The sequence below is a fragment of the Coregonus lavaretus genome (genome assembly GCF_964263955.1).
Source record: "Coregonus lavaretus genome assembly, contig: HAP1_SCAFFOLD_682, whole genome shotgun sequence".
Classification (NCBI taxonomy): Eukaryota; Metazoa; Chordata; class Actinopteri; order Salmoniformes; family Salmonidae; genus Coregonus; species Coregonus lavaretus.
This window is the reverse complement of record NW_028157998.1, coordinates 69,757-95,000: the sequence shown is the minus strand read 5'-3', so window position 1 is coordinate 95,000 and position 25,244 is coordinate 69,757. Positions and strand designations below refer to the sequence as shown.

Below are 25,244 nucleotides of genomic sequence, written 5' to 3'. Positions count from 1 at the left end.
TCTAGGTATCAAAAGGAGAAGTTAAGGTAACTTGAGACTTGTTGAATGATCATATGTTATACTGTATGATAATATAAAACACACTTATTCCCATTAATTACACACATACACACACATCCTGAACACACACACACACACACAGACAAACTGAACACACACACACACACACTGGACACACACACACACTGGACACACACACACACATCCTGAACACACACACACACACACACACACACTGCACACACACACACACACACACACACACACACACTGAACACACACACACACACACACACACACACTTCTAATGTAACAGGAACACGCCACACACACACACAGACACACACATTGTCAAAGCAACTCTTTGTAAACTTTGGTGTCCCTGATTTGTGCTTCTGTAGAACTACAGCTGATATTTAATATGACCAAGTAAGTAATGATGGTGGTCTTTGACTTTGACTTCACTTGAATTAAGACTTATTCTTAGTCATATTCTTCACAGCAGTCAACACTCACATTTTCTAAGTCCAGGTTTCATTGTGTTCTCTCCACCATGTTCCACACTGTAGCGGTAAGCAGAAGAACAGACAGTCATTGAGGGATACACCTGAACTCACACACACACACACACACACACACACACACACTTGGAAAAAGTTATATGCTGACTGTGTGTGTGTGTGTGTGTGTGTGTGTGTGTGTCCAGTGTTTGTGTCCTGTGTGTGTCCTTTTTGTGTATGTGTTCTTTTTGTGTGTGTATTTGTCCAGTGTGAGTGTGTATGTGGGGCCAGTGTGTGTGTGATCGTGTGTCCAGAGTGCGTGTGTGTCCAGTGTGCGTCCTTTTTGTGTATGTGTCCAGTGTGTGTGTGTGTGTGTCCAGTGTATGTGTGTGTGTGTCCAGTGTATGTGTGTGTGTGCCCAGTGTGTGTGTGTGTCCAGTGTGCGTCCTTTTTGTGTATGTGTCCAGTGTGTGTGTGTGTGTGTGTGTGTCCAGTGTGTGTGTGTCCAGTGTATGTGTGTGTGTGTCCAGTGTATGTGTGTGTGTGTCCAGTGCGTATGTGTGTGTGTCTAGTGTGTGTATGTATGGATCCAGTGTGTGTGTGTGTCCTGTGTGAGTGTGAGTGTTTCCTTTGTGTGTGTGTGTGTGTGTGTGTCCAGTCTGTGTGTGTGTTTGTCCAGTGTGTGTGTGTGTTTGTCCAGTGTGTTTGTTTGTGTGTGTATGTGTGCGTGTGTGTGTGTCTACTGTGTTTTTTTCCAGTTTGTGTGTGTGGGTGGGTTAGTGTGTGTGAGTGTGTGTGTGTGTCCAGTGTGTGTGTGTGTGTGTGTGTGTGTGTCCAGTGCGTGTGTGTGTGTGTGTGTGTCCAGTGTGTGTGTGTGTGTGTGTGTGTGTGCATGTGTGTTTGTCCAGTGTGTGTGTGTGTGTGTCCAGCGTGTGTGTGTGTGTCTAGTGTGTTTTTTCCAATGTGTGTGAGTGAGTGTGTGTGTGTAGATCCAGTGTGTTAGTGTGTGTTGGTCCAGTTTGTGTGAGTATGTGTGTTCAGGTTGTGTGTGTGTGTGTGTGTGTGTGTGTGTGTCCAGTGTGTGTGTGTGTGTGTGTGTGTATGTGTCCAGTGTGTGTGTGTGTGTCCAGTGTGTGTGTGTGTGTGAATGTGTGCGTGTGTGTATGTGTCCGGTGTGTGTGTGTGTCTCCAGTGTGTGTGTGTGTGTGTGATCCAGTGTGTGTATGTGTGTGTGTTTTTGTCCAGAGTGTGTGTGTTTCCAGTGTGTGTGTGTGTGTGTATGTGTGTGTGTGTGTGTGTGTCCAGTGTGTGTGTGTGTCTCCAGTGTGAGTGTGTGTGTGTGATCCAGTGTGTGTTTGTGTGTGTGTGTTTTTGTCCTGAGTGTGTGTTTCCAGTGTGTGTGTGAGTGTGCTGGTCCAGTGTGTGTGTGTGTGTGTGTGTGTCCAGTGTGTGTTTGTGTGTGTGTGTCCAGTGTGTGTGTGTGCGTGTGTCCAGTGTGTGTGTGTGTGTGTGTGTGTGTCAAGGATGTGTGTGTGTGTGTGTCCAGCGTGTGTGTGTGTGTCCAGTGTGTGTGTTTCCAGTGTGTGTGTGTGTGTGTGTGTCCAGTGTGTGTGTGTGTCCAGTGTGTGTGTGTTTTCAGTGTGTGTGTTTTCAGTGTGTGTGTGTCCAGTGTGTGTGTGTTTTCAGTGTGTGTGTGTCCAGTGTGTGTGTGTGTCCAGTGTGTGTATGTCCAGTGTGTGTGTGTGTGTGTCCAGTGTGAGTGTGTTTCCAGTGTGTGTGTGTGTGTTTGTGTGTGTGTGAGTGTGCTGGTCCAGTGTGTGTGTGTGTGTGTGTGTCCAGTGTGTGTTTGTGTGTGTGTGTCCAGTGTGTGTGTGTGCGTGTGTCCAGTGTGTGTGTGTGTGTGTGTGTGTGTCAAGGATGTGTGTGTGTGTGTGTCCAGCGTGTGTGTGTGTGTGTCCAGTGTGAATGTGTGTGTGTGTGTGTCCAGTGTGTGTGTTCAGTGTGTGTGTCCGTGTGAGTGTGAGTGTGTGTGTCCAGTTTGTGTCCAGTGTGTGTGTCCAGTGTGTGTGTGTTTCCAGTATGTGTGTGTGTGTCCAGTGTGTGTGTGTGTGTGTGTGTGTGTGGGTGTGTGTGTGTGTTTGTCCAGTGTGAGTGTGAGTGTGAGTGTGTGTGTCCAGTTTGTGTCCAGTGTGTGTGTGTGTCCAGTGTGTGTGTCCGTGTGAGTTTGTGTGTGTGTGTGTTTCCAGTATGTGTGTGTGTGTCCAGTGTGTGTGTGTGTGTGTGTGGGTGTGTGTGTGTGTGTGTTTGTCCAGTGTGAGTGTGTGTGTGTCCGTGTGAGTTTGTGTGTGTGTGACCAGTGTGTGTGTATGTGTCCAGTCTGTGTGTGTCCAGTGTGTTCATTGTGTGCGCTTGCATCCTGATACACGTGCACACACACAAACTGGACACACACACACACACACATGCACACACTGGACACACACACACACACTGGACACACACACACACACACATGCACACACTGGACACACACACACACACACTGGACACACACACACACACACACACACACACACACACACACACACACACACACACACACACACACACACACACACACACACACACACACACTGGACACACACACACAGTCTTTATATAACTTAGTCCAAGTGGTGGTCAGAATGTTTGTCTTAACTAGCCTGATAACTCCAACATGTCTGATATGAACATTGACATAAACCCTCTACATACTTGAGTTTCTCCAGTCTGCAGTGTGGATCCTCCAGTCCAGCAGAGAGCAGTCTGACTCCTGAGTCTCCTGGGTGATTGTAGCTCAGATCCAGCTCTCTCAGGTGTGAGGGGTTTAACTTCAGAGCTGAGACCAGAGAAGCACAGCCTTCCTCTGTGACTAGACAGCCTGACAGCCTGCAAAGAGTCAAATCATATAAAAAATCACACTGCTATTCATTGGTGTGAAAATTTATTCTTTCAACAATTTCAGATACATCAGAGTCCTGAAACCTGCCATATCTATTCATATATACATATGTATATGTCACGGTTTCGGCCGAGGCTGCTCCTCCTCCTTGTTCGGGCAGGTTTCGGCGTTCGTCGTCCCCGGAGTACTAGCTGCCACCGTTGGATGTTTTCGATGTTCGTTTGGTTTTGTCTAGTTGTTGTGCACCTGTTCCCTGTTAGTGTGATTTTGTACCCTATATATTGTTCCATTTGTTTGTCATGTGTTGTGTGTAATTGTTTTACCGTCGCACTATTGTTCGTGCACAGTTCGGTTTGGGAGTGTTTTACGCACTGTGGCGTATGTTTCGCCTCCGGGTTGTTTGACCCGTGTTATGATTTTTGGATTTTCTAGTAAAGTCTGGATTAACTGAGCTCCTGTGTCCTGCTATTGATTCGCACCACATCCGCATCAGAGTTCGTGACAGTATATATACAGTACCAGTCAAAAGTTTGGACACACCTACACATTCAAGGGTTTTTCTTTATTTTTACTATTTTTTACATTGCAGAATAATAGTGAAGACATCAAAACTATGAAATAACACATATGGAATCATGTAGTAACCAAAAAAGTGTTAAATTAATCCAAATCTATTTTATATTTGAGATTCTTCAAATAGCCACCCTTTGCCTTGATGACAGCTTTGCACACTCTTGGCATTCTCTCAACCAGCTTCATGAGGTAGTCACCTGGAATGCATTTCAATTAACAGGTGGGCCTTCTTAAAAGTTAATTTGTGGAATTTATTTCCTTCTTAATGTGTTTGAGCCAATCAGTTGTGTTGTGACAAGGTAGGGGGGTATAAAGAAGATGGCCCTATTTGGTAAAAGACCAAGTCCATATTATGGCAAGAACAGCTCAAATAGGCAAAGAGAAACGACAGTCCATCATAACTTTAAGACATGACGGCCAGTCAATACGGAACATTTCAAGAACTTCGAACATTTCTTCAAGTGCAGTCGCAAAAAACATCAAGCGCTATGATGAAACTGGCTCTCATGAGGACCGCCACAGGTATGGAAGACCCAGAGTTTCCTCTGCTGCAGAGGATAAGTTCATTAGAGTTACCAGCCTCAGAAATTGCAGCCCAAATAAATGCATCACAAAGTTCAAGTCACAGACACATCTCAACATCAACTGTTCAGAGGAGACTGTGTGAATCAGGCCTTCATGGTCGAATTGCTGCAAAGAAATCACTACTAAAGGACACCAATAATAAGAAGAGACCTGCTTGGGCCGAGCAATGGACATTACACAGGTGGACATTTGTCCTTTGGTCTGGAGTCCAAATGGGCGATTTTTGGTTCCAACCGCCGTGTCTTTGTGAGAAGCAGTGTGGGTGAACGGATGATCTCGGCATGTGTAGTTCCCACCGTAAAGCATGGAGGAGGAGGTGTGATGGTGTGGGGGTGCTTTGCTGGTGACACTGTTTGTGATTTATTTAGAATTCAAGGCACACTTATCCAGCATGGCTACCACAGCATTCTGCAGCGATACGCCATCCCATCTGGTTTGGGCTTAGTGGGACTATCATTTGTTTTTCAACAGGACAACACACTTCCAGGCCAACACACTTCCAGGCTGTGTAAGGGCTATTTGACCAAGAAGGAGAGTGATTGAGTGCTGCATCAGATGACCTGGCATCCACAATCACCTGACCTCAACCCAATTGAGATGGTTTGGGATGAGTCGGACGGCAGAGGGAAGGAAAAGCAGCCAACAAGTGCTCAGCATATGTGGGAACTCCTTCAAGACTGTTGGAAAAGCATTCCAGGTGAAGCTGGTTGAGAGAATGCCAAGAGTGTGCAAAGCTGTCATCAAGGCACAGGGTGGCTAATTCTATATTTTATTTGTTTAACACTTTTTTGGTTACTACATGATTCCATATGTGTTATTTCATAGTTTTAATGTCTTCACTATTATTTTACAATGTAGAAAATAGTAAAAATAAAGAAAAGCCCTTGAATGAGTAGGTGTGTCCAAAATTTTGACTGGTACTGTACATAAATGAATGAATGTATCATTATTAACAATAGATAACATGTTTCTAAATTAATCATTGTGTGTCCAGTGTGTGTGTGTCCAGTGTGTGTGTGTGTGGGTGTGTGTGTGTGTGTCCAGTGTGTGTGTGTGTGTGTGTGTGTGTGTGTGTGTGTGTGTGTGTCCAGTGTGTGTGTGTCCAGTGTGTGTGTGTGTGGGTGTGTGTGTGTGTGTCCAGTGTGTGTGTGTGTGTGTGTCCAGTGTGTGTGTGTGTGTGTGTGTGTCCAGTGTGTGTGTGTGTGGGTGTGTGTGTGTGTGTCCAGTGTGTGTGTGTGTCCAGTGTGTGTGTGTCCATTGTGTTTTTGTGTGTGTGTGTGTGTGTGTGTGTGTGTCCAGTGTGTGTGTGTCCATTGTGTTTTTGTGTGTGTGTGTGTGTGTGTGTGTGTGTGTGTGTGTCCTGTGTGTGTGTGTGTGTGTGTGTGTGTGTGTGTGTGTGTGTGTGTGTGTGTGTGTGTCCAGTGTGTGTGTGTGTGTGTGTGTGTGTGTGTGTGTGTGTCCAGTGTGTGTGTGTGTCCATTGTGTTCTTGTGTGTGTGTGCCCAGTATGTGTGTGTGTGTGTCCAGTGTGTGTGTCCAGTGGGGGTGTGTCCAGTGTGTGTGTGGGTGTGTGTGTGTGTGTGTGTGTGTGTGTGTCCAGTGTGTTTGTGTGTGTGTGTGTGTGTGTGTGTCCAGTGTGTGTGTGTGTGTGTGTGTGTCCAGAGTGTGTCCAGTGTGTGTGTGGTCATTGAGTGATACAGGAATACTGACCTCAGAGTCTCCAGTTTACAGTGGGGATTCCCCAGTCCAGCAGAGAGCAGCTTCACTCCTGAATCCTTCAGGTCATTGTTACTCAGGTCCAGCTCTCTCAGGTGTGAGGGGTTTGACTTCAGAGCTGAGACCAGAGAAGCACAGCCTTTCTCTGTGACTCCACAGCCTGACAGCCTGACAGAGAGATCATCATGATTTCACAAACACACTGTTAATTTAACACCAGTAGTGTAGAAGGACAATGGCAGATGCATTTGGTTTATTCTCTTAAACAACATATAGATTCATCTTCCATCTCCTAGAATTGTATGGTCATATTGTTATACTAATGTGAACATCAATGCATTGATTCAATATGTTTTTCAATAATACATATATTTCTCTAAACTGAATATTTCTTCCTGATGATTAGTACTTAAAAGTCATTTTATGTACTCACAGAGCAGCTCTGGAGGCTTTGACCACTGGCAGCAGCCTCAGAAGACCTTCCTCTGATCTGGAGTATTTCTTCAGGTCAAACACATCCAGCTCCTTTTCTGAAGTCAGCAACACAAAGACCAGAGCTGACCACTGTGCAGGTGACAGTTTGGCTTCTGAGAGACTTCCTGATCTCAGGTAGCTTTGGATCTCCTCCACTAGAGAATGGTCATTCAGTTCATTCAGACAGTGGAACAGATTGATGCACCTCTCTGGAGAGGGATTCTCCCTGATCTTCTCCTTGATGTAATTGACTATTTCTTCATGGCTCTGTGAGCTGCTTCTTGTCTTTGTCAGTAGACCCCGTAAGTACTTCTGATTGGACTCCAGTGAGAGGCCCAGAAGGAAGCGGAGGAAAAGGTCCAGGTTTCCTGTCTCACTTTGTAAGGCTTTATCCACAGCACTCTTGTACAAAGTAACTTCAGGCTTGTCTCTGAACAGTGCAAAAAAGTTCCTGGTTGATTGAGGTTCGGCCATTAGATTCTCATTGTTGTTGATGAATGAGAGGAACACATATACAGCAGCCAGAAACTCCTGAATGCTCAGATGCACGAAGCAGTAGACCTTGTCCTGGTACAGCCCACATTCCTCTTTAAAGATCTGTGTGCACAATCCTGAATACACTGATGCGTCATTGACATCAATGCCAGCCCTTTTCAGGTCTTTTTTATAGAAAATCAGATTGCCCTCAACAAGCTGTTGAAAAGCCAGTTTTCCCAGTGACAGAATGCTCTCTTTATTCCAGTGTGGACCTGTCTCTTCTTTCCCAAGATACTTTTCATTCTTCTGTTTGGTATGAAACTCCACAAGGTGTGAGTACATCTCAGTCAGTGTCTTGGGCATCTCTTCTGTCTTGTCTGTACTCAACATGTGTTCAAGGACTGTTGCAGAAATCCAACAGAAGACTGGAATGTGGCACATGATGTGGAGGCTCCTTGATGTCTTTATGTGTGAGATGATTCTGCTGGCCAGGTCCTCATCACTGAATCTCTTCCTGAAGTACTCCTCCTTCTGTGGGTCATTGAACCCTCGTACCTCTGTCACCTGGTGAACACACCCTGAAGGGATCTTATTGGCTGCTGCAGGTCGGGTAGTTATCCAGAGGAGAGCAGAGGGAAGCAGATTTCCCTTGATGAGATTTGTCAGCAGAACATCCACTGAGGTTGACTTTGTGACGTCACAACATATCTTGTTCTTCTGGAAGTCTAGGGGCAGTCGGCACTCATCCAGACCATCAAAGATGAACAGAACTTTGTACTTGTCGTAGTTGGAGATTCTTGATTCTTTGGTTTCCATTGAGAAGTGATTGAGAAGTTCAATCAAAGTGTGTTTTTCCTTTTTCATCAAATTCAGCTCCCGGAAAGGGAATGAAAATACAAATTGGACATCCTGATTTGCTTTTCCTTCAGCCCAGTCCAGAATGAACTTCTGCACAGAGACTGTTTTTCCAATGCCAGCGACTCCCTTTGTCAGCACAGTTCTGATAAGTTTGTCTTGTCCAGTTAAGGGTTTGAAGATGTCGTTACATTTGACTGCAGTCTCTGGTCTTGCTTGTTTCCTGGTTGTTGTCTCAATCTGTCTCAGCTCATGTTCATTATTGACCTCTCCTGTTCCACCCTCTGTGATGTAGAGCTCTGTGTAGATCTTATTGAGAAGTGTTGGGTTTCCTTGTTTAGCGATCCCCTCAAATACACATTGAAACTTCTTCTTTAGATTAGATTTGAGTTCACGTTGAAGAATCACAGCACGCTCATCTGAATCTAGAAATAACACAGAGCATATTAATATTACGTCTGTTTTAATGCCTACAGTATTCTAGGACTGTTATAACATTTTAAATGATAATACTTTATTCTCTTAACTGACTGTATAAATGTGCAAATGTTTTCATAGTGCATTACAGACTGGTGTGACTGATTATATTATTATGATCTCTCTCTCTCTCTCTCTCTCTCTCTCTCTCTCTCTCTCTCTCTCTCTCTCTCCCCCCTCTTCTCTGTCTAAATTAAGTAACACAACACATCCCTGCTGCTACTTGATGAGGTCACTTGGTGTAGTGTTAAGGCTGCTACAATATCACTGAGTTACACAGCTACTTTAGCTGTACTTTAGCTACAGCTTTTAAATGTTCTAAAACAGCATTCAACATGAGGAAGACAGCTCTTACTTTTCTCCAGTGTGTCAGCAAGCTCCTTCTGGTTCATTTTCCTCAGGACGTGCAGAGTGATCTTCAGAGCCCCCTCTCTGGCACTGCTCTCCTGCTTCTCATCTTCAGCATCCACCACTTCCTTATCCTGCTTCTGACTCTCAAAGCCTTCTGGGAGTTCTGGACTAAGAATCCTCTTGAACATATTCAGCTCGTTCTTCACAAATGTCATAATATTCTCTTCAAGCAACTGAAATAAATCAAGTAAATAAGTTAAGCAAGAGACTAAATGCTTTCTCATTAACACATGAATGAATGATTGACAGATCAACTTTACTTGATGTAAACAAAAACAAATGTACATAACAGGACCACATACACTGAATATGGAGGCCAGGTCTGTTTGATGACTCTGGGAAGACTGACCACTGAGAATCTCTGACTCTGATCTCTCCTGTTGGTTTCTGGGGACAAAACATGAGATTACTCCTCATCCAGGGAGTGCACACACACACACACACACACACACACACACACACACACACACACACACACACACACACACACACACACACACACACACACACACACACACAGGGAGGGAATGTTGTGTTAGTTTAATATTGTTTCAGGACTATGAAAATGGAAAAAAGGATTAGCCTATGGATTATGAAAACAACAAAAATAAATGGTAAAATGACTAGAGACAGTGTTGTTTAACTCACTGACCATGACCCATGAGTTCTTCTTACCTTTGTTCAGTAGAAAAGTATCCCTCTCTAAACGTTATAGGATGACCCATAGACCAGTCACTCTTCATGGACACACAGCTGGGTACAGGGGAGGCTGGTCTCTCCTGCTTGATTGGACTTCAACACAACAGAGACAAACATTACATCTCTCATCTACTCTGAGCTCAGATGGGGAAACATATGAAGAGTTTCATTCTAAAACGCAATTTTCAGAAATGTTGGTAAATTAGCTTATATTCTTTAAAGAAATTATGAAAGAGATTGGTGTGTTTTTTCACTATCTAATCATGGTATGGGGTTGTTCAATGACAGACATGTATTTGTTTAAAATCTATCACTTGATGGTTTCATTTCAGAGACAAATAATGTGTTTCTTTTGTAAAATGCTATATATCTGCCTCACTCTCAGATAAATCAGAAGTATTGCTAGGTTTTACACAGTAATAAATGTAACAAATAACCACATTTGTAATAAAGAACTGTACACATGTACAACATTCAATACAGTAATATGAGATCTGTATGTAAAACATTTACATTTTACATTTTAGTCATTTAGCAGATGTTCTTATCCAGGACTGGTTTCCCAAAAGCATCTTAAGGCTAAGTTCATTGTTAGAATCTTCCTATTAGCATCATAGATGCTTTTTTGCCCTTCCGCATGACTTTATACACAGATTATCTCCAGTAAACATAGAATCACATGGTTTATCCGTCTCTTTGTGACCGCAGATAAATTCAGAACAAAGTTGAGTACAAATACAAAGTTGCCAATGTCTTTGCAATTGATTCAAACAAGGGAAGTACACAAATTTGTTTCAAATGAAAACCGAGATGACTGCACTAAAATATAAACAGTAGGCTATAGGCCTATTTCAATCATATTGAAATATATTTCATGTTCAATTAATTGAGTTCTATTTTGCTACTTGTAGGCTACAGTCTGTAATTTGTCTCAATATATTTCATGATGTGTAGCCTAACATGTGCCCAATGATGTGCCAAATCCATATTTGCAGCCGTAGGTGATAATATCTCTCTAGGAGCTGATCTGTCATCAGTATTGTGAACTAATTATAATGTTAAGGAAAGATTTGAATGGAGAAAACTGATCCGAGAGCAGCGCTCCCCTTCTTTCGATCCTATCAGTATCGATACATGCTCCACCGGACGTGATACCTTGTCATTCTGCTGATCCAGTTTCTGCTATGGAACTCTGACCTGTTCACCGGACGTGCGACCTTGTCCCAAACCTGCTGTCTCGACCTCTGAATGCTCGGCTATGAAAAGCCAACTGACATTTACTCCTGAGGTGCTGACGTGTTGCACCCTCTATAACCACAGTGATTATTATTTGACCCTGTTGGTCATCTATTAACATTTGAAAATCTTGAAGAACGATCTGGCCTTAATGGCCATATCCTCTTATAATCTCCTCCCAGCACAGCCAGAAGAGGACTGGCCACCCCTCAGAGCCTGGTTCCTCTCTAGGTTTCTTCCTAGGTTTCTGCCTTTCTAGGGAGTTTTTCCTAGCCACCGTGCTTCTACATCTGCATTGCTTGCTCTTTGGGGTTTTAGACTGGGTTTCTATATAAGCACTTTGTGACAACTGCTGATGTAAAAAAAATATTCTGGGAACGCATATGAAGCAGACCTGGCCAGGGTTTGGGGTTTGAGAAGTCAATGAGAGGTAAAAATGACTTCCTTAGTTGTTAATTTTGAAAATGTTCTGTCTTAAGTAGTTTAACAAACTGACACATTTTCATGTTAGTCATAAACAACTTTATATCGAAGGAGTGCCTTTGATTTGACGGCCTGCACATGTGCAGTTCAACACAAGATGACCATTAGACCCAATGACGTATTTCTGCGCATGAGCTTCAAATGAAATCAAATTGTATTTCTCACATGCGCCGAATACAACAGTGGTACACTTTACCGTGAAATGCTTACTTAAGAGCCCTTTCCCAACAATGCAGAGTTAAAAAGTAACAAAAATTAGCTAAATAAAAAAGCAAATAGTAACATAATAAAATTACAATAATGAACATAATAAAATAACAATAAGGGGTACCAGGTAGTTGAGGTAATATGTACATGTAGGTAGGGGTAAAAGTGACTAGGCAATCAGGATAGAGATTACATCTCCTCATCCAGGGAGTGCGCACACACACACACACACACACACACACACACACACACACACACACACACACACACACACACACACACACACACACACACACAGGGAGGGAATGTTGTGTTTGTTTAATATTGTTTCAGGACTATGAAAATTGAAAAAAAGATTTAGCCTATGGATTATGAAAACAACAAAAAGAAATGGGAAAATGGGAGTGGAGAAATGACTAGAGACAGTGTTGTTTAACTCACTGACCATGACCCATGAGTTCTTCTTACCTTTGTTCAGTAGAAAAGGCTCCCTCCCAAAACGCTATATATCCATTTTCAGAAATGTTGGTAAATTAGCTTTTATAGTTTAAAGAAATTATGAAAGAGATTGGTGTGTTTTTTCACTATCTAATCATGGCATGGGGTTGTTCAATGACAGACATGTATTTGTTTAAAATCAATCACTTGATGGTTTCATTTCAGAGAGACAAATAATCATGTTTCTTTGCACAATGCTATATATCTGCCTCACTCTCAGAGAAATAAGTGCCTCACTCTCAGAGAAATAAGTAGTACTGCTAGGTTTTACACAGTAATAAAATATATCTGGCTCACTCTCAGAGAAATAGGTAGTACTGCTAAGTTTTACATAGTCAAATGTGACTGATCTGCTCAATTTTATGTAGCAACATTTGAAATTTGTGTTTTTTACATTGGATAAAAGTAGAGACTCAGCTAGAAAAAGGTATATCATACACTACAGTTGAGGAACAATGGGAAAGTAATTTTGCTTTGAAAGATGATAAACTTGTAACCTCACTTTTGAGAAAATGGCCTTTGAAAGTTTTGGTTCACCTACTGGAGAGCTCTTCTTTATCTACAGTGATGTTACTTTGGCACAGGGACGGCCTGTTCAATAGGGCGATATGGGCGACGCACTGCCAAACGGGAAAAGGAAGGGATTTTTTTTCTAATCAATTATATCACGGCAACAGTAGTTATCAGTGTTGTAATCTATACGTCTGATCTGCCACAGTGCCACACTGCCACTAAATGTCGAATCAGGCTAAAGTCGTGCTTCAAATGGCTCCACCCCCTTTTGGGGCGATTTCAGTCAGATTGAAAATCGCCCAGAACTTCTGTCATAGACTCCCATGTAAAATCTATTTTTTTCAAATTTCAGAGCCTTCAATACAATCTCAATGGGTGTCTGTGGGCTTGCACTTACGCGCTTTCGTCATACGTTACGTAACCATGAACGTAACTGAGAAAAGAGTGGATTGTTTGAAAGAAGTTCCTTTTTGTCGGCGAACAAATGAAGATAAATTGGCAACGAAACAATTAGGACCTCCCAGACCAAATTTAATAATTCAACAGGTTTCTACTAAAGGCGGAAAGTCCTACACCCGAGGATTTTCCAAAAATTGGTACGAACGAAAAAAGACATTGCCACTCACTCAACTGGATGACGAGGGATACAGGCTAGCTGTCCGCCGCCACAACGATGAGGTTAGTGTTGATAATCACAAGTTTACTGGATGTGGATATGGTGTAATAAAGGCAGTTTATTCAGAGGTAAATATATCTGGAATCGCGTTCACGGACCCGTTCGTCAAACTCTTAGGGAGCTATAAATTAAGCCCCATTACTTACCATATCAGATAAGAGAAATTGCTGCAGCTACATATATTTTACATCCTGGCCCTACATAGTTCACTATTTGCATCACTTACCAAAATATTACATGTGGTCATATATGCTTGGAAAGTGGAGATGCCATAGAACGTCAAAAAAGTAAACATTGCTGGAGACACATTGCCGTTTTGGAGAAGACATCGCGTTTGCTAGCGAAGAGATTTGTTGTGGCAAATGAACTTGGGCTGGGAATTGCCAGGAACCTCACGATAAGATATATGCATCAGCATTGCGAGTCTCATGATTCTATACGTATTGCGATTCGATACTGTGATTTTATTGCGCACCATATGTCTGTTGCAGAGGGATCAGAAAGCCATGAGAACGAGTTTTGATCAGTCATGGAAATAAAAGTGCTGAAAACAAATTGGCTCCCAATGTGAAAAGATTGAGAACAAGCTATGAAGGAACAATAATGGTGTTTTGGTGCAGGTACAGCCAACTAGCGCTAAAATATTGCGATATTGTCAATACAGTATATCGTAAAGTATCACTATGTAACTCGATTTCTTTCACCCCAATCCCTCAAATTAACGGTAAATAACTGAATTGTTTGCCCCACATTTAGCTAAGATGATTAGCTAGCCAGCTAAAATGTTTTAGTTAGTTAGCAGTCGCATCTACAATAGTTTACTGTCAATAACATGTCTCCAAAAATGACGTGGTGTCTCCAATTGTGTTGACATTTTACAATTGCAATGCGCATCCATGAGTATCCACTTTCTGTAGCTCAGCTGGTAGAGCATGGTGCTTGTAACGCCAAGGTAGTGGGTTCGATCCCCGGGACCACCCATACACAAAAATGTATGCACGCATGACTGTAAGTCGCTTTGGATAAAAGCGTCTGCTAAATGGCATATTATTATTATTATTATTATTATTATTATCTGAAGAGAGCCCCGAAACATTGTGTGCAGACATTTTATGCAATAAATGAAGTAGGTTCAATCTAGTAGTTCTGATCTTCTGATTGGTCCTGATGAGTTGGGCAAGGTCCCCTGCAGGCTACTGTCACTGTTGCATTGGCTCTGAGTCGGGTTCTCTGTCTTCAAATGTTCAGCCTAAGAGAGGGGATTTGTGTGTGTGTGTGTGTGTGTGTGTGTTTAACAGTGATGATGTGTGTGTGTGTGTGTGTTTAACAGTGATGATGTGTGTGTGTGTGTGTTTGTGTGTGTGTGTGTCCTCAGAGCAAGAACTCGTGAGTTGGAAGAACTGAGAGGCCTATGGCGTGGGTGTTGTCCTTGGCCACCTGCTGACAAGGCTGACAAGATAGGACCCTTTTGTCCATTGTTATTGGATAGGAACAGAACTTATAACCAGCTCCTGACCTAAATAGATCTTAGCACAACATTTTACTCAACATATCATATTCCATATTCACTATAACAAATATATTTACTACGACATTAGCAAGAACCGCCACATCCTCAGCCGGCTAATCCAGTGTGTGAAGTTTTGCGGAGTGTTTGAGTTAGCTTTGCGAGGCAAAGATGAAACTGAGGGCTCCACCAACCCTGGTAAGCCAACACTTTTGAGATCAGTCAATAAATGCTTCTGGTATTGATTTATATGCTGCCCCTGTCTTCATGTTGTTGCTGGACATATCTTTTTTTAAATGTGTGTAGGTCACCTAAATCATCAGAAAAATTGCCCCTCCTGAGAATTTTTTCAGGAGCCGCCACTGCTTTGGCAGATAATGTCACCCATCTAAATAAATAGTATATACACTGCTCAAAAAAATAAAGGGAACACTAAAATAACACATCCTAGATCTGAATGAATGAAATAATCTTATGAAATACTTTTTTCTTTACGTAGTTGAATGTGCTGGCAACAAAAGCACACAAAAATTATCAATGGAAATCAAATTTATCAACCCATGGAGGTCTGGATTTGGAGTCACCCTCAAAATTAAAGTGGAAAACCACACTACAGGCTGATCCAACTTTGATGTAATGTCCTTAAAACAAGTCAAAATGAGGCTCAGTAGTGTGTGTGGCCTCCACGTGCCTGTATGACCTCCCTACAATGCCTGGGCATGCTCCTGATGAGGTGGCGGATGGTCTCCTGAGGGATCTCCTCCCAGACCTGGATTAAAGCATCCGCCAACTCCTGGACAGTCTGTGGTGCAACGTGGCGTTGGTGGATGGAGCGAGACATGATGTCCCAGATGCAGTGGCGGCTCCTGAAAAAATTCTCAGGAGGGGCAATTTTTCTGATGATTTAGGTGACCTACACACATTTAAAAAAAGATATGTCCAGCAACAACATGAAGACAGGGGCAGCATATAAGTCAATACCAGAAGCATTTATTGACTGATCTCAAAAGTGTTGGCTTACCAGGGTTGGTGGAGCCCTCAGTTTCATCTTTGCCTCGCAAAGCTAACTCAAACACTCCGCAAAACTTCACACACTGGATTAGCCGGCTGAGGATGTGGCGGTTCTTGCTAATGTCGTAGTAAATATATTTGTTATAGTGAATATGGAATATGATATGTTGAGTAAAATGTTGTGCTAAGATCTATTTAGGTCAGGAGCTGGTTATAAGTTCTGTTCCTATCCAATAACAATGGACAAAAGGGTCCTATCTTGTCAGCCTTGTCAGCAGGTGGCCAAGGACAACACCCACGCCATAGGCCTCTCAGTTCTTCCAACTCACGAGTTCTTGCTCTGAGGACACACACACACACAAACACACACACACACACATCATCACTGTTAAACACACACACACACACACACATCATCACTGTTAAACACACACACACACACACACACACAAAAATCCCCTCTCTTAGGCTGAACATTTGAAGACAGAGAACCCGACTCAGAGCCAATGCAACAGTGACAGTAGCCTGCAGGGGACCTTGCCCAACTCATCAGGACCAATCAGAAGATCAGAACTACTAGATTGAACCTACTTCATTTATTGCATAAAATGTCTGCACACAATGTTTCGGCTCTCTTGCTCCTCCTTGTGGCCGTCTGTGGGTACTACATAACTCATTCATGACACCTGCTAGGCTCATAATCTGAGGTAGCAACTGCATCCGATCTACAAATCCATTGGCTAGACCATCCGATTAGACAATCATCACCCCATTATACCCATTTGGTTTGCAACTCAGTGAACCTGCGCAGCATTCGCTCAATTTGATGCCTACGAACTAAGATTTCGATGCATATCAAATTACCCAGCAGCCATTTAAAAACAACAAGTCGTCCAAAAAATGGTTATTTCTTAATTAAAAAATGTCTTCTGGCTGTTTAAAATCGCCCACATCTTGAAAAAGAGGACAGGGACATGCGTTTTGTTTAGATTGTACACATTTTTCTTAAAACAAATATGGTTAACCATGACCAGAAAATGTTTAATGTTTGATGGCTATCCGCCAGCCATCGCTGAGAGGGAGAAGCCGGACAGGGGGAGCGTAGGCCAGCATCCATCAACGAGAGAGGGAGAAGCCCTCCACGGTATTTAACAGGTGGAAGAAACAACCAAGGAGCTCCATCGGTCCACAAGAAATGCAGGCAGCCAGTGATGATGTAGTGATAGCTAGGATAACTAGGATGCTGCTGGTAGAGTAGCTAGCTTAGCTAGCTGTACCGACTAGCTTGGCTAGCTAGCAGGTCGTTCGTCTGTCCCTCGAGGATGATGACGAATCCTGTGAACCACAAGATGAAACAATGATAGCGAGTGAAAAGGATCTGGCTACACTCATACTGTCACTGACCGTAAAGCAAATTGAACAATAAACTTTGGTGTCTCAACACTGTAACAAACTCCGTCGTTGTTCCCCAAGATCACCTCAGACCACTCTGCTCCTAACTGGACAATATGCTTGGCGCCAAACCGTACGTGGACGCGGACAGTTCTGTATGGGGACATGAGCAGTGCAACACAATAAACTAAACCCAGTCTTGACAGTGGCTTACATTAGTAATATTCATTTTTCTTTTAAAGATGTAAAACAAACATTATGTTTTTTTATAACAATATTTTGAGATCTGGGCCCATATCCACAAAGCGTCTCAGAGTAGAATATTGGTCGTATAAGTGCTGAGAATAAAGACATTTTACACTTATGGGTATAAATTAAAGCTATGCATGAAGCCTCTAGTCCCACCTAGTCGGCAGATATTTGGGACACATCGTGAGCTGTCCTAACCAGTTAAGAATTAACAGCAGGTGTCTTGATAATACTATAGAATAATGCAGCGAGTCAGTGGTTCCTGCGCCACATGTAATTGCTTTGGAGTAGTTCAAAATAATGTTTCTATATTTCTATATGATCAATCCATAAATAATATAGACCTACATGCAACCGTATGTCTTGTGCTTTTGGCAATGATTTCTGTATGATAATTATGTATAAGTGATACCATGTATGTCTGCATAGCATGTTGTCTTCATTTTGGCAGATTAACTCATTCTTATTTCTGAAGAGTAACTCAGGTTTTCGCCCAGCGTCTAAGGAGTTGGAGCAGTGGCAGGAGTTGGACCTATGGCAGAAAGGTGGCTGGTTCGAATCCCGTGCCGGGCGCTGGAAATAACAGGCGGGCTTGATCTGACCTGGAGGGCTGCTGGGTTCACATCCTCAAAACATTCACCTTTCGTTGATCAGAACTATAGAGGTTCTTCTTCACTGAACCCCAAAATATATATTACTTTTATTGGTTCCATACAGTTGAAGTCGGAAGTTTACATACACTTAGGTTGGAATCATTAAAACTCGTTTTTCAACCTCTCCACAAATTCCTTGTTAACAACCTATAGTTTTGGCAAGTCGGTAAGGACATCTACTTTGTGCATGACACAATCATTTTTCCAACAGTTGTTTACAGACAGATTATTTCACTTATAATTCACTGTATCTCAATTCCAGTGGGTCAGAAGTTTTTATACACTAAGTTGACTGTGCCTTTAAACAGCTTGGAAAATTCCAGAAAATGATGTCATGGCTTCAGAAGCTTCTCATATTCTAATTGACATCATTTGAGTCAATTGGAGGTGTACCTGTGAATTTATTTCAAGGCCTACCTTCAAACTCAGTGCCATTGTTCTCTTTTACTTTACTTTCTTTTTACTTTTCTCTTTTTTTTAGTTGAAATTTGAAAATGAATTTTCCCACACAGCAGGAAATGCATACTTGTAATGTATTCAAGGTTTAAAAAGGCTTCTAAAGTTTATAATTTCCACTTCAAAATGTCAGACTTATTTTGCTATAATGAAAAATGTATCAACCCCTACAAAAAATTTCCATTAATTATAATCCACATAATATAATTCACATTTCCTGTTGCTGCAGGATGCTGCAGGATTATTTTCCTGCTGAGAGAAACTGGGTCAAATTAAGATATGGCATCTGTAAGTGCATTCATCTTACAATAGCTAGGTGAGACAACCACATATCACAGTCATATATACAGGATATAAACATTTTATTCTAGCTGAACAATGGAAATGTAGTGTTTTGCAAACAACAACAAAAAAAATGCATACACATTTAAAATCTATGAATTACAAATCTGAGAAAAAGTAATATCAGCAATAAATTATATATTTTTTTAAACACAAATGTGATTTTTTGGGGGGAAATAGCGTTTTGGAAATAAACATAATAAATTCTTCATATAATTGTTATCTCACCTCTTAGCTTTGGTGTCATGTTCCCCAGAGAGACGCATTTTAGAGGCAGGGCCCCCCTCCTCTCTCTCTCCAGAGAGACTCATTTTAGAGGCAGGGCCCCCCTCCTCTCTCTCCCCAGAGAGACTCATTTTAGAGGCAGGGACCCCCTCCTCTCTCTCCCCAGAGAGACTCATTTTAGACCACTGACCCCTAAACAGAGATGCAGCATGTTGGTTGTGGTGAACACAGTGACAACTCATTCTAGAATGTCAATTTATCTATTTTACTCATGATCTCTTAGAAATAAAACATTTACTAACAGACACATGCAAATAGTCGGGTGATTTAATTTAATCACATGAACATTGTTACGTTCCTCAACAAGAAATAAAACATTGTCTCTCAAACAGAAGAAGGAACTAACAAAGAGTCACTAACAACAACCAAAACGAAACAGGTGGTTTTAGGAGGGGTTCTGAAAGACACTCATGGGGGTGTCCACTAGTGATGGGAAACAGAGGCTTTCTGAACGCTTTGGGGCTTTCAACAAATTTTGCCGAAAATGCCATTGATAGATTTGAGTGCTAATAAACAACATTTAGTTAGAATGTGGGGTTCTCTTTTTGCCTCCAGGTTCACAATGTTTTCAAAAACGATGCATCTGTGGTATTATTTAGGATACTAAAGACAGAATATTATCATAGGTTACACTAAATAAAACACATTATTTAAACAACAATGGGAAATCCCAATCCCCGTCCCTACCTGCTGAGCTCCCATTCAGGGGCTACAAACTGGAAGACATCAAACTAAATGTATAAATAAGGTGTCCAGTAGAGGTCAGTGTTTGAAAGAGACTTTGCATCTAAAAAAAAAAGCACTGGCACCAGGGAGAAATCAGTGAGATCTCTCGCATTTTGTGAGGCCGGTTGGACGTACTGCCAAATTCTCTAAAACGACGTTGGAGGCAGCTTATGGTAGAGAAATGAACATTCAATTATCTGGCAACAGCTCTGGTGGACATTCCTGCAGTCAGCATGCCAATGGCACGCTCCCTCAAAACCTGAGACATCTGTGGCATTGTGTTGTGTGAGAAAACTGCACATTTTCGAGTGGCCTTTTATTGTCCCCAGCACAAGGTGTACCTGTGCAATTATCATGCTGTTTAAACAGCTTCTTGATATTCCACCCCTGTCAGGTGGATGGATTATCTTGGCAACTGAGAAATGCTCACTAACAGGGATGTTAACAAATTTGTGCACAAAATTTGAGAGAAATAAACTTTTTGTGCGAATGGAACATTTCTGGAATATTTTATTTCAGCTCATGAAACATGGGACCAACACTTTATATGTTGCGTTTATATTTTTGTTCAGTATAGATAAAAACACAAAGCTTCCAGCAGAGGTCAGTGCTCTTCTGACACCTGTCAGATGGTAGTGTAATGTCCGAAGCTTCGACCGTCATCATCACGTAGTATTGTTACTTTGATACAAGCATTGATACGTTGTGTCAAATCAGTCGAGATTTTGAAAACTGCAACGTGCATCGTAGCCCCGGTATTAATGGTCCAATCCTTAGTGTCCACTGAATGTTGACTAGCAACAAGAAAGTGGTACCTAAAGGACACCCACCATGAGTGCCCATTGAAGTGGCTCCAGACGAGGAAATCTGAAATAAAGACCCTCCAACTTACAACATGGAGTAAAAAAACAAGTGGAGCAAACCAAACCAAACCAGACCAAACCAGACCAAACCAGACCAAACCAAACCAAACCAGACCAGACCAGACCAGACCAGACCAAACCAGACCACACCAAACCAGACCACACCAGACCAAACCAACCCAAACCAGACCAAACCCTGGGAGATACAAGACAGAAAGACTTTGTTCATCAACTTAAAGAAGCAGTGCTACAAAGAGGTGCCAGTCTTCTAACATCTCTAAGGCCAACCAGAACACTGGACCAGCTGCTCTTCAATATCACATAACAGATGGAACCCTTCTGACTAAAGAGATGACAAGCCAGTACAGGCATAAGCATACTGTCTATTGAGGTGGCGCCAAGAGGTGCGGCCAACATGCTAACGTCCAACCTCAAAATATAAATGGAAATACCAAAGCCTGTAACAACATGTAGTCGTGACTGATTTCTTTCACCTCATCTCCCTGTTACTGTTTGTTTAGGTAGTTATAGACAGTGCAGCAACACAAGGCCACATTCCTATCAGCCCTTCCACTCTCTCAGGCTAATGTGTATTTATTAAAAGTAGACTGTTTCTTTCAATCTGTTATTTTCTAAACGTATCTGAGAATGTAGACAGAAGGGCTAAAACGGACATGATTGATCTGAGGGTGATCAGTGATCCGTACAGAAAGGTTTTTTGCAAGAAGTAAGAGATTTTATATTATGCAAAGTAGGCTAGGTTTTACTGTATAATAGCAGTTTGTTGGTGATATGCAGATCAAGGTCTGTACCTCGGCTATAGCCCAAGCGTCGTCCGGGGTAGGCCGTCATTGTAAATAAGAACTTGTTCTTAACTGACTTGTCTACTTAAATAAAGGTTAAATTAAAAAGGTTAGGTCTCTAGATTCCCTTGCTGCTCTGGGGAAATAATGAAATGGTTGTCATAGTGATTTAAACTGGGACTGGTTATCTCCAAACTCTGAGACCATGTCATTTGTTACATTTCACCCAATTGATAAAGGAAGCTAGAAGGCTGAACCCAGAAGACAACTCTAAATCAACACTTACTGATATTATCCTCAAATCCTTTCACTCATATTATAATGTATCTTTGTTCAACGGATGTCGGGAAGCCTATGATATCAATAGTGTAGCAAACAGCGGGCAGGGCGGTAAAGCCAGGTCGCTGGCCAAAAAGGCAAACACCCTACGCATCGCAGCAATGGGAATTGTAACCTGACTCACACTGTCCCCTACAAAAGTCCCGTGCTTCGACTACTCAGACCCCTCACATGTCCGGGCCATGAATTCTGATGGCCTCACAGACACCATACTACTTCTGACACCAATGTAGCGAACAGCGGGGCAGGGAAGCTAACCCAGGTTGTATGTGTAAAAGGCAAACATCCTACGCATCGCGCCGTTGGCGCCAATTGGGTTACTTGGTTGGAATTGTGACTTGGCTCATTTAGCGAGGATCACTACACTATAGTGGAACTATGATACAATTACAGTTATCATATGAAATGTTAAATGTAGAGCTATAATATATGAATATATTGAATTTGACTTTCCCACATGCAGTTAGCTCCATTTTGTATGATTAGACTGACACAAACCTGTCTCAGTAGAAGTCGACTGTTAGGTCTGAGTGTTTTACATACACTCACTGTACTAAAATTACACCATACATTTAATTTCTCTACACACTTTATAATAATCCCTGGAAAGATTCTCACCTTGTAGCCTGAATTCGCAACCAGAACATGTCAAGTCATTGAGATATCTACTGTTCTGCTGAGAGAGCACCTTCCTGATGACTAGCGCTCTGTATATTCTAATGGATGAGGCCTGAGCTGGAATGTGAAGCTAACTGAAGCTAGCTTTAGAAAAACAGTATATCTAGCTTGCATCATAGTACACCCCTCAGGCTACATACAGGTTTCAGCATGAGGCAGACATCAACAGCCGAGTTGTAGGCTACAACCTGGGTCGTATTCATTAGTTTACACCACAGACAACAGTTTTAAAAATGTTGCATAAACAGTTTACTCCAAACGCTGTACAAGGTGACCTAAACGGTTTCCGTTGCCAAACGTTTTGCTACGGTGGGCACTAATGAACACACACAACCTGTTTTGAGGAAGTGTAAGTTGTTGTTAGTCTTTCCACAGTATTTATTTGTCTCTCTTTCACACAACATACCTTCCTGAGTGAAAAGAGTTAACAGTAGATTAGAAAGAGAAAATGTTGTTGCTTGTTGTGTTTTAAGCCTGTTTTGAGAAGACAAGTCTATAGACCTATGATACAGTAGGAGATCACCCTGGGGAACACAGTCTATAGGTCTATGATACAGTAGGAGATCACCCTGGGGAACACAGTCTATAGACCTATGATACAGTACACTCTTAGAAAAAATAGATCCAAAAGGGTCCTCTGGCTGTCCCCATAGGAGAACGCTTTTGGGTTCCAGGTAAAACCCTTCTGGCTTCCATGTAGAACCCTCTGTGGAAAGGATTCTTCATGGAACCCAAAAGGGTTCTACCTAGGACCAAAAAGGGTTCTACAAAGGGTTCTCCTATGGGGACAGCCAAAGAACCCTTTTAGATTCTAGATAGTGTAGGAGCGATCACCCTGGGGCACACAGATGGAAACAGAACGAATTCACCCCACGCATCTAATTTATATTGAAAACATTTTAAGGAGAGTAGGCCTATTATAACACTGTCCACAAAACATATCATCAACTATATTAATACACATAACAATATCATCAACTATATGAATACACATAACACTATCATCAACTATATTAATACACATAACAATATCATCAACTATATTAATACACATAACAATATCATCAACAATTTGAATACACATAACAATATCATCAACTATATTAATACACATAACAATATCATCAACAATTTGAATACACATAACAATATCATCAACTATATTAATACACATAACAATATCATCAACAATTTGAATACACATAACAATATCATCAACTATATTATTACACATAACAATATCATCAACAATTTGAATACACATAACAATATCATCAACTATATTAATACACATAACAATATCATCAACTATATGAATACACATAACACTATCATCAACTATATGAATACACATAACAATATCATCAACTATATTAATACACATAACAATATCATCAACTATATTAATACACATAACAATATCATCAACTATATTAATACACATAACAATATCATCAACTATATTTATATCATAACACTATCATCAACTGTAGTAATACACATAACAATATCATCAACTATATTAATACACATAACAATATCATCAACTATATTAATACACATAACAATATCATCAACTATATTAATACACATAACAATATCATCAACTATATTAATATCATAACAATCGTCGTCTTACCTTTTATATGTCTCTCAATAGAAGTAGAGTCTGGAATGATCATTCGGTGGTGGAAAGTTCCTTTAGTTTGTTCTGCTCATTTCCATATCAGGTTCTACCTGTTCTCTCTCCCACTCCCTGTCTCTTTATAGCTCTTACAATGTGCCTTGGCATACATTCTACAAGTGTCTGGAACTCTATTGGAGGGATGTGACATCATTCTTCCACAAGAAATTCCATAATTTGGTGTTTTGTTGATGGTGGTGGAAAACGTTGTTTCAGGCGCCTCTCCAGAATCTCCCATAAGCGTTCAATTGGGTTGGAACCTGGTGACTGAGACGGCCATGGCACATTGTGAAACATAAGCAAGTTGAGCAGTTTTCGTCACTGAAGCTCCTGCCAAACTTGCCCGAACAACCACCAGTCGTTAAGCTCTTCCCGAGCAGGGTCGCAGTCTATCCTGGTTGCAGCCCCTCTCCCCAGGGGTAGCAGATTCTCTCTCCCCAGGGGTAGCAGCTCCTCTCTCCCCAGGGGTAGCAGCTTCTCTCTCCCCAGGGGTAGCAGCTCCTCTCTCCCCAGGGGTAGCAGCTCCTCTCTCTCCAGGGGTAAAAGCTCCTCTCTCCCCAAGGTTGAAGCTCCTCTCTCCCCAGGGGTAACAGCTCCTCTCTCCCCAGGGTAGCAGCTCCTCTCTCCCCAGGGGTAGCGCTCTTCTCTCCCCAGGGGTAGCAGCTCCTCTCTCCCCATGGGTAACAGCTCCTCTCTCCCCAGGGGTAGCAGCTCCTCTCTCCCCAGGGGTAGCAGCTCCTTTCTCCCCAGGGGTAGCAGCTCCTCTCTCCCCAGGGGTAGCAGCTCCTCTCTCCCCAGGGGCTCCTCTCTCCCCAGGGGTAGCAGCTCCTGTCTCCCCAGGGGTAATAGCTCCTCTCTCCCCAGGGGTACCAGCTCCTCTCTCCCCAGGGGTGGCAGCACCTCTCTCCCCAGGGGTAGCAGCTCCTCTCTCCCCAG

The 25,244-nt window shown here is 42.1% G+C and overlaps 1 protein-coding gene across 1 annotated transcript in view; it reads right to left on the bottom strand.

Moving 5' to 3' along the window:
- LOC311124550 (NLR family CARD domain-containing protein 3-like) overlaps positions 1-24,363 on the bottom strand; it is a gene marked incomplete at its 3' end in the record, with an annotated part of 24,983 nt that extends 620 nt beyond the window's left edge. Inside the window, exons 1-8 of the mRNA XM_084198670.1 lie at positions 24,264-24,363; positions 19,159-19,347; positions 9,684-9,800; positions 9,311-9,395; positions 8,953-9,181; positions 6,748-8,545; positions 6,309-6,482; positions 3,244-3,428 (exon numbers count right to left, since the gene is read on the bottom strand). Coding sequence (XP_084054796.1) covers positions 3,244-3,428; positions 6,309-6,482; positions 6,748-8,545; positions 8,953-9,181; positions 9,311-9,395; positions 9,684-9,800; positions 19,159-19,331 — 2,761 coding nt within the window. The 5' untranslated portion in view covers positions 19,332-19,347; positions 24,264-24,363. The remainder of the gene's footprint in view (positions 1-3,243; positions 3,429-6,308; positions 6,483-6,747; positions 8,546-8,952; positions 9,182-9,310; positions 9,396-9,683; positions 9,801-19,158; positions 19,348-24,263) is intronic.
- Positions 24,364-25,244: the final 881 nt, after the last annotated feature.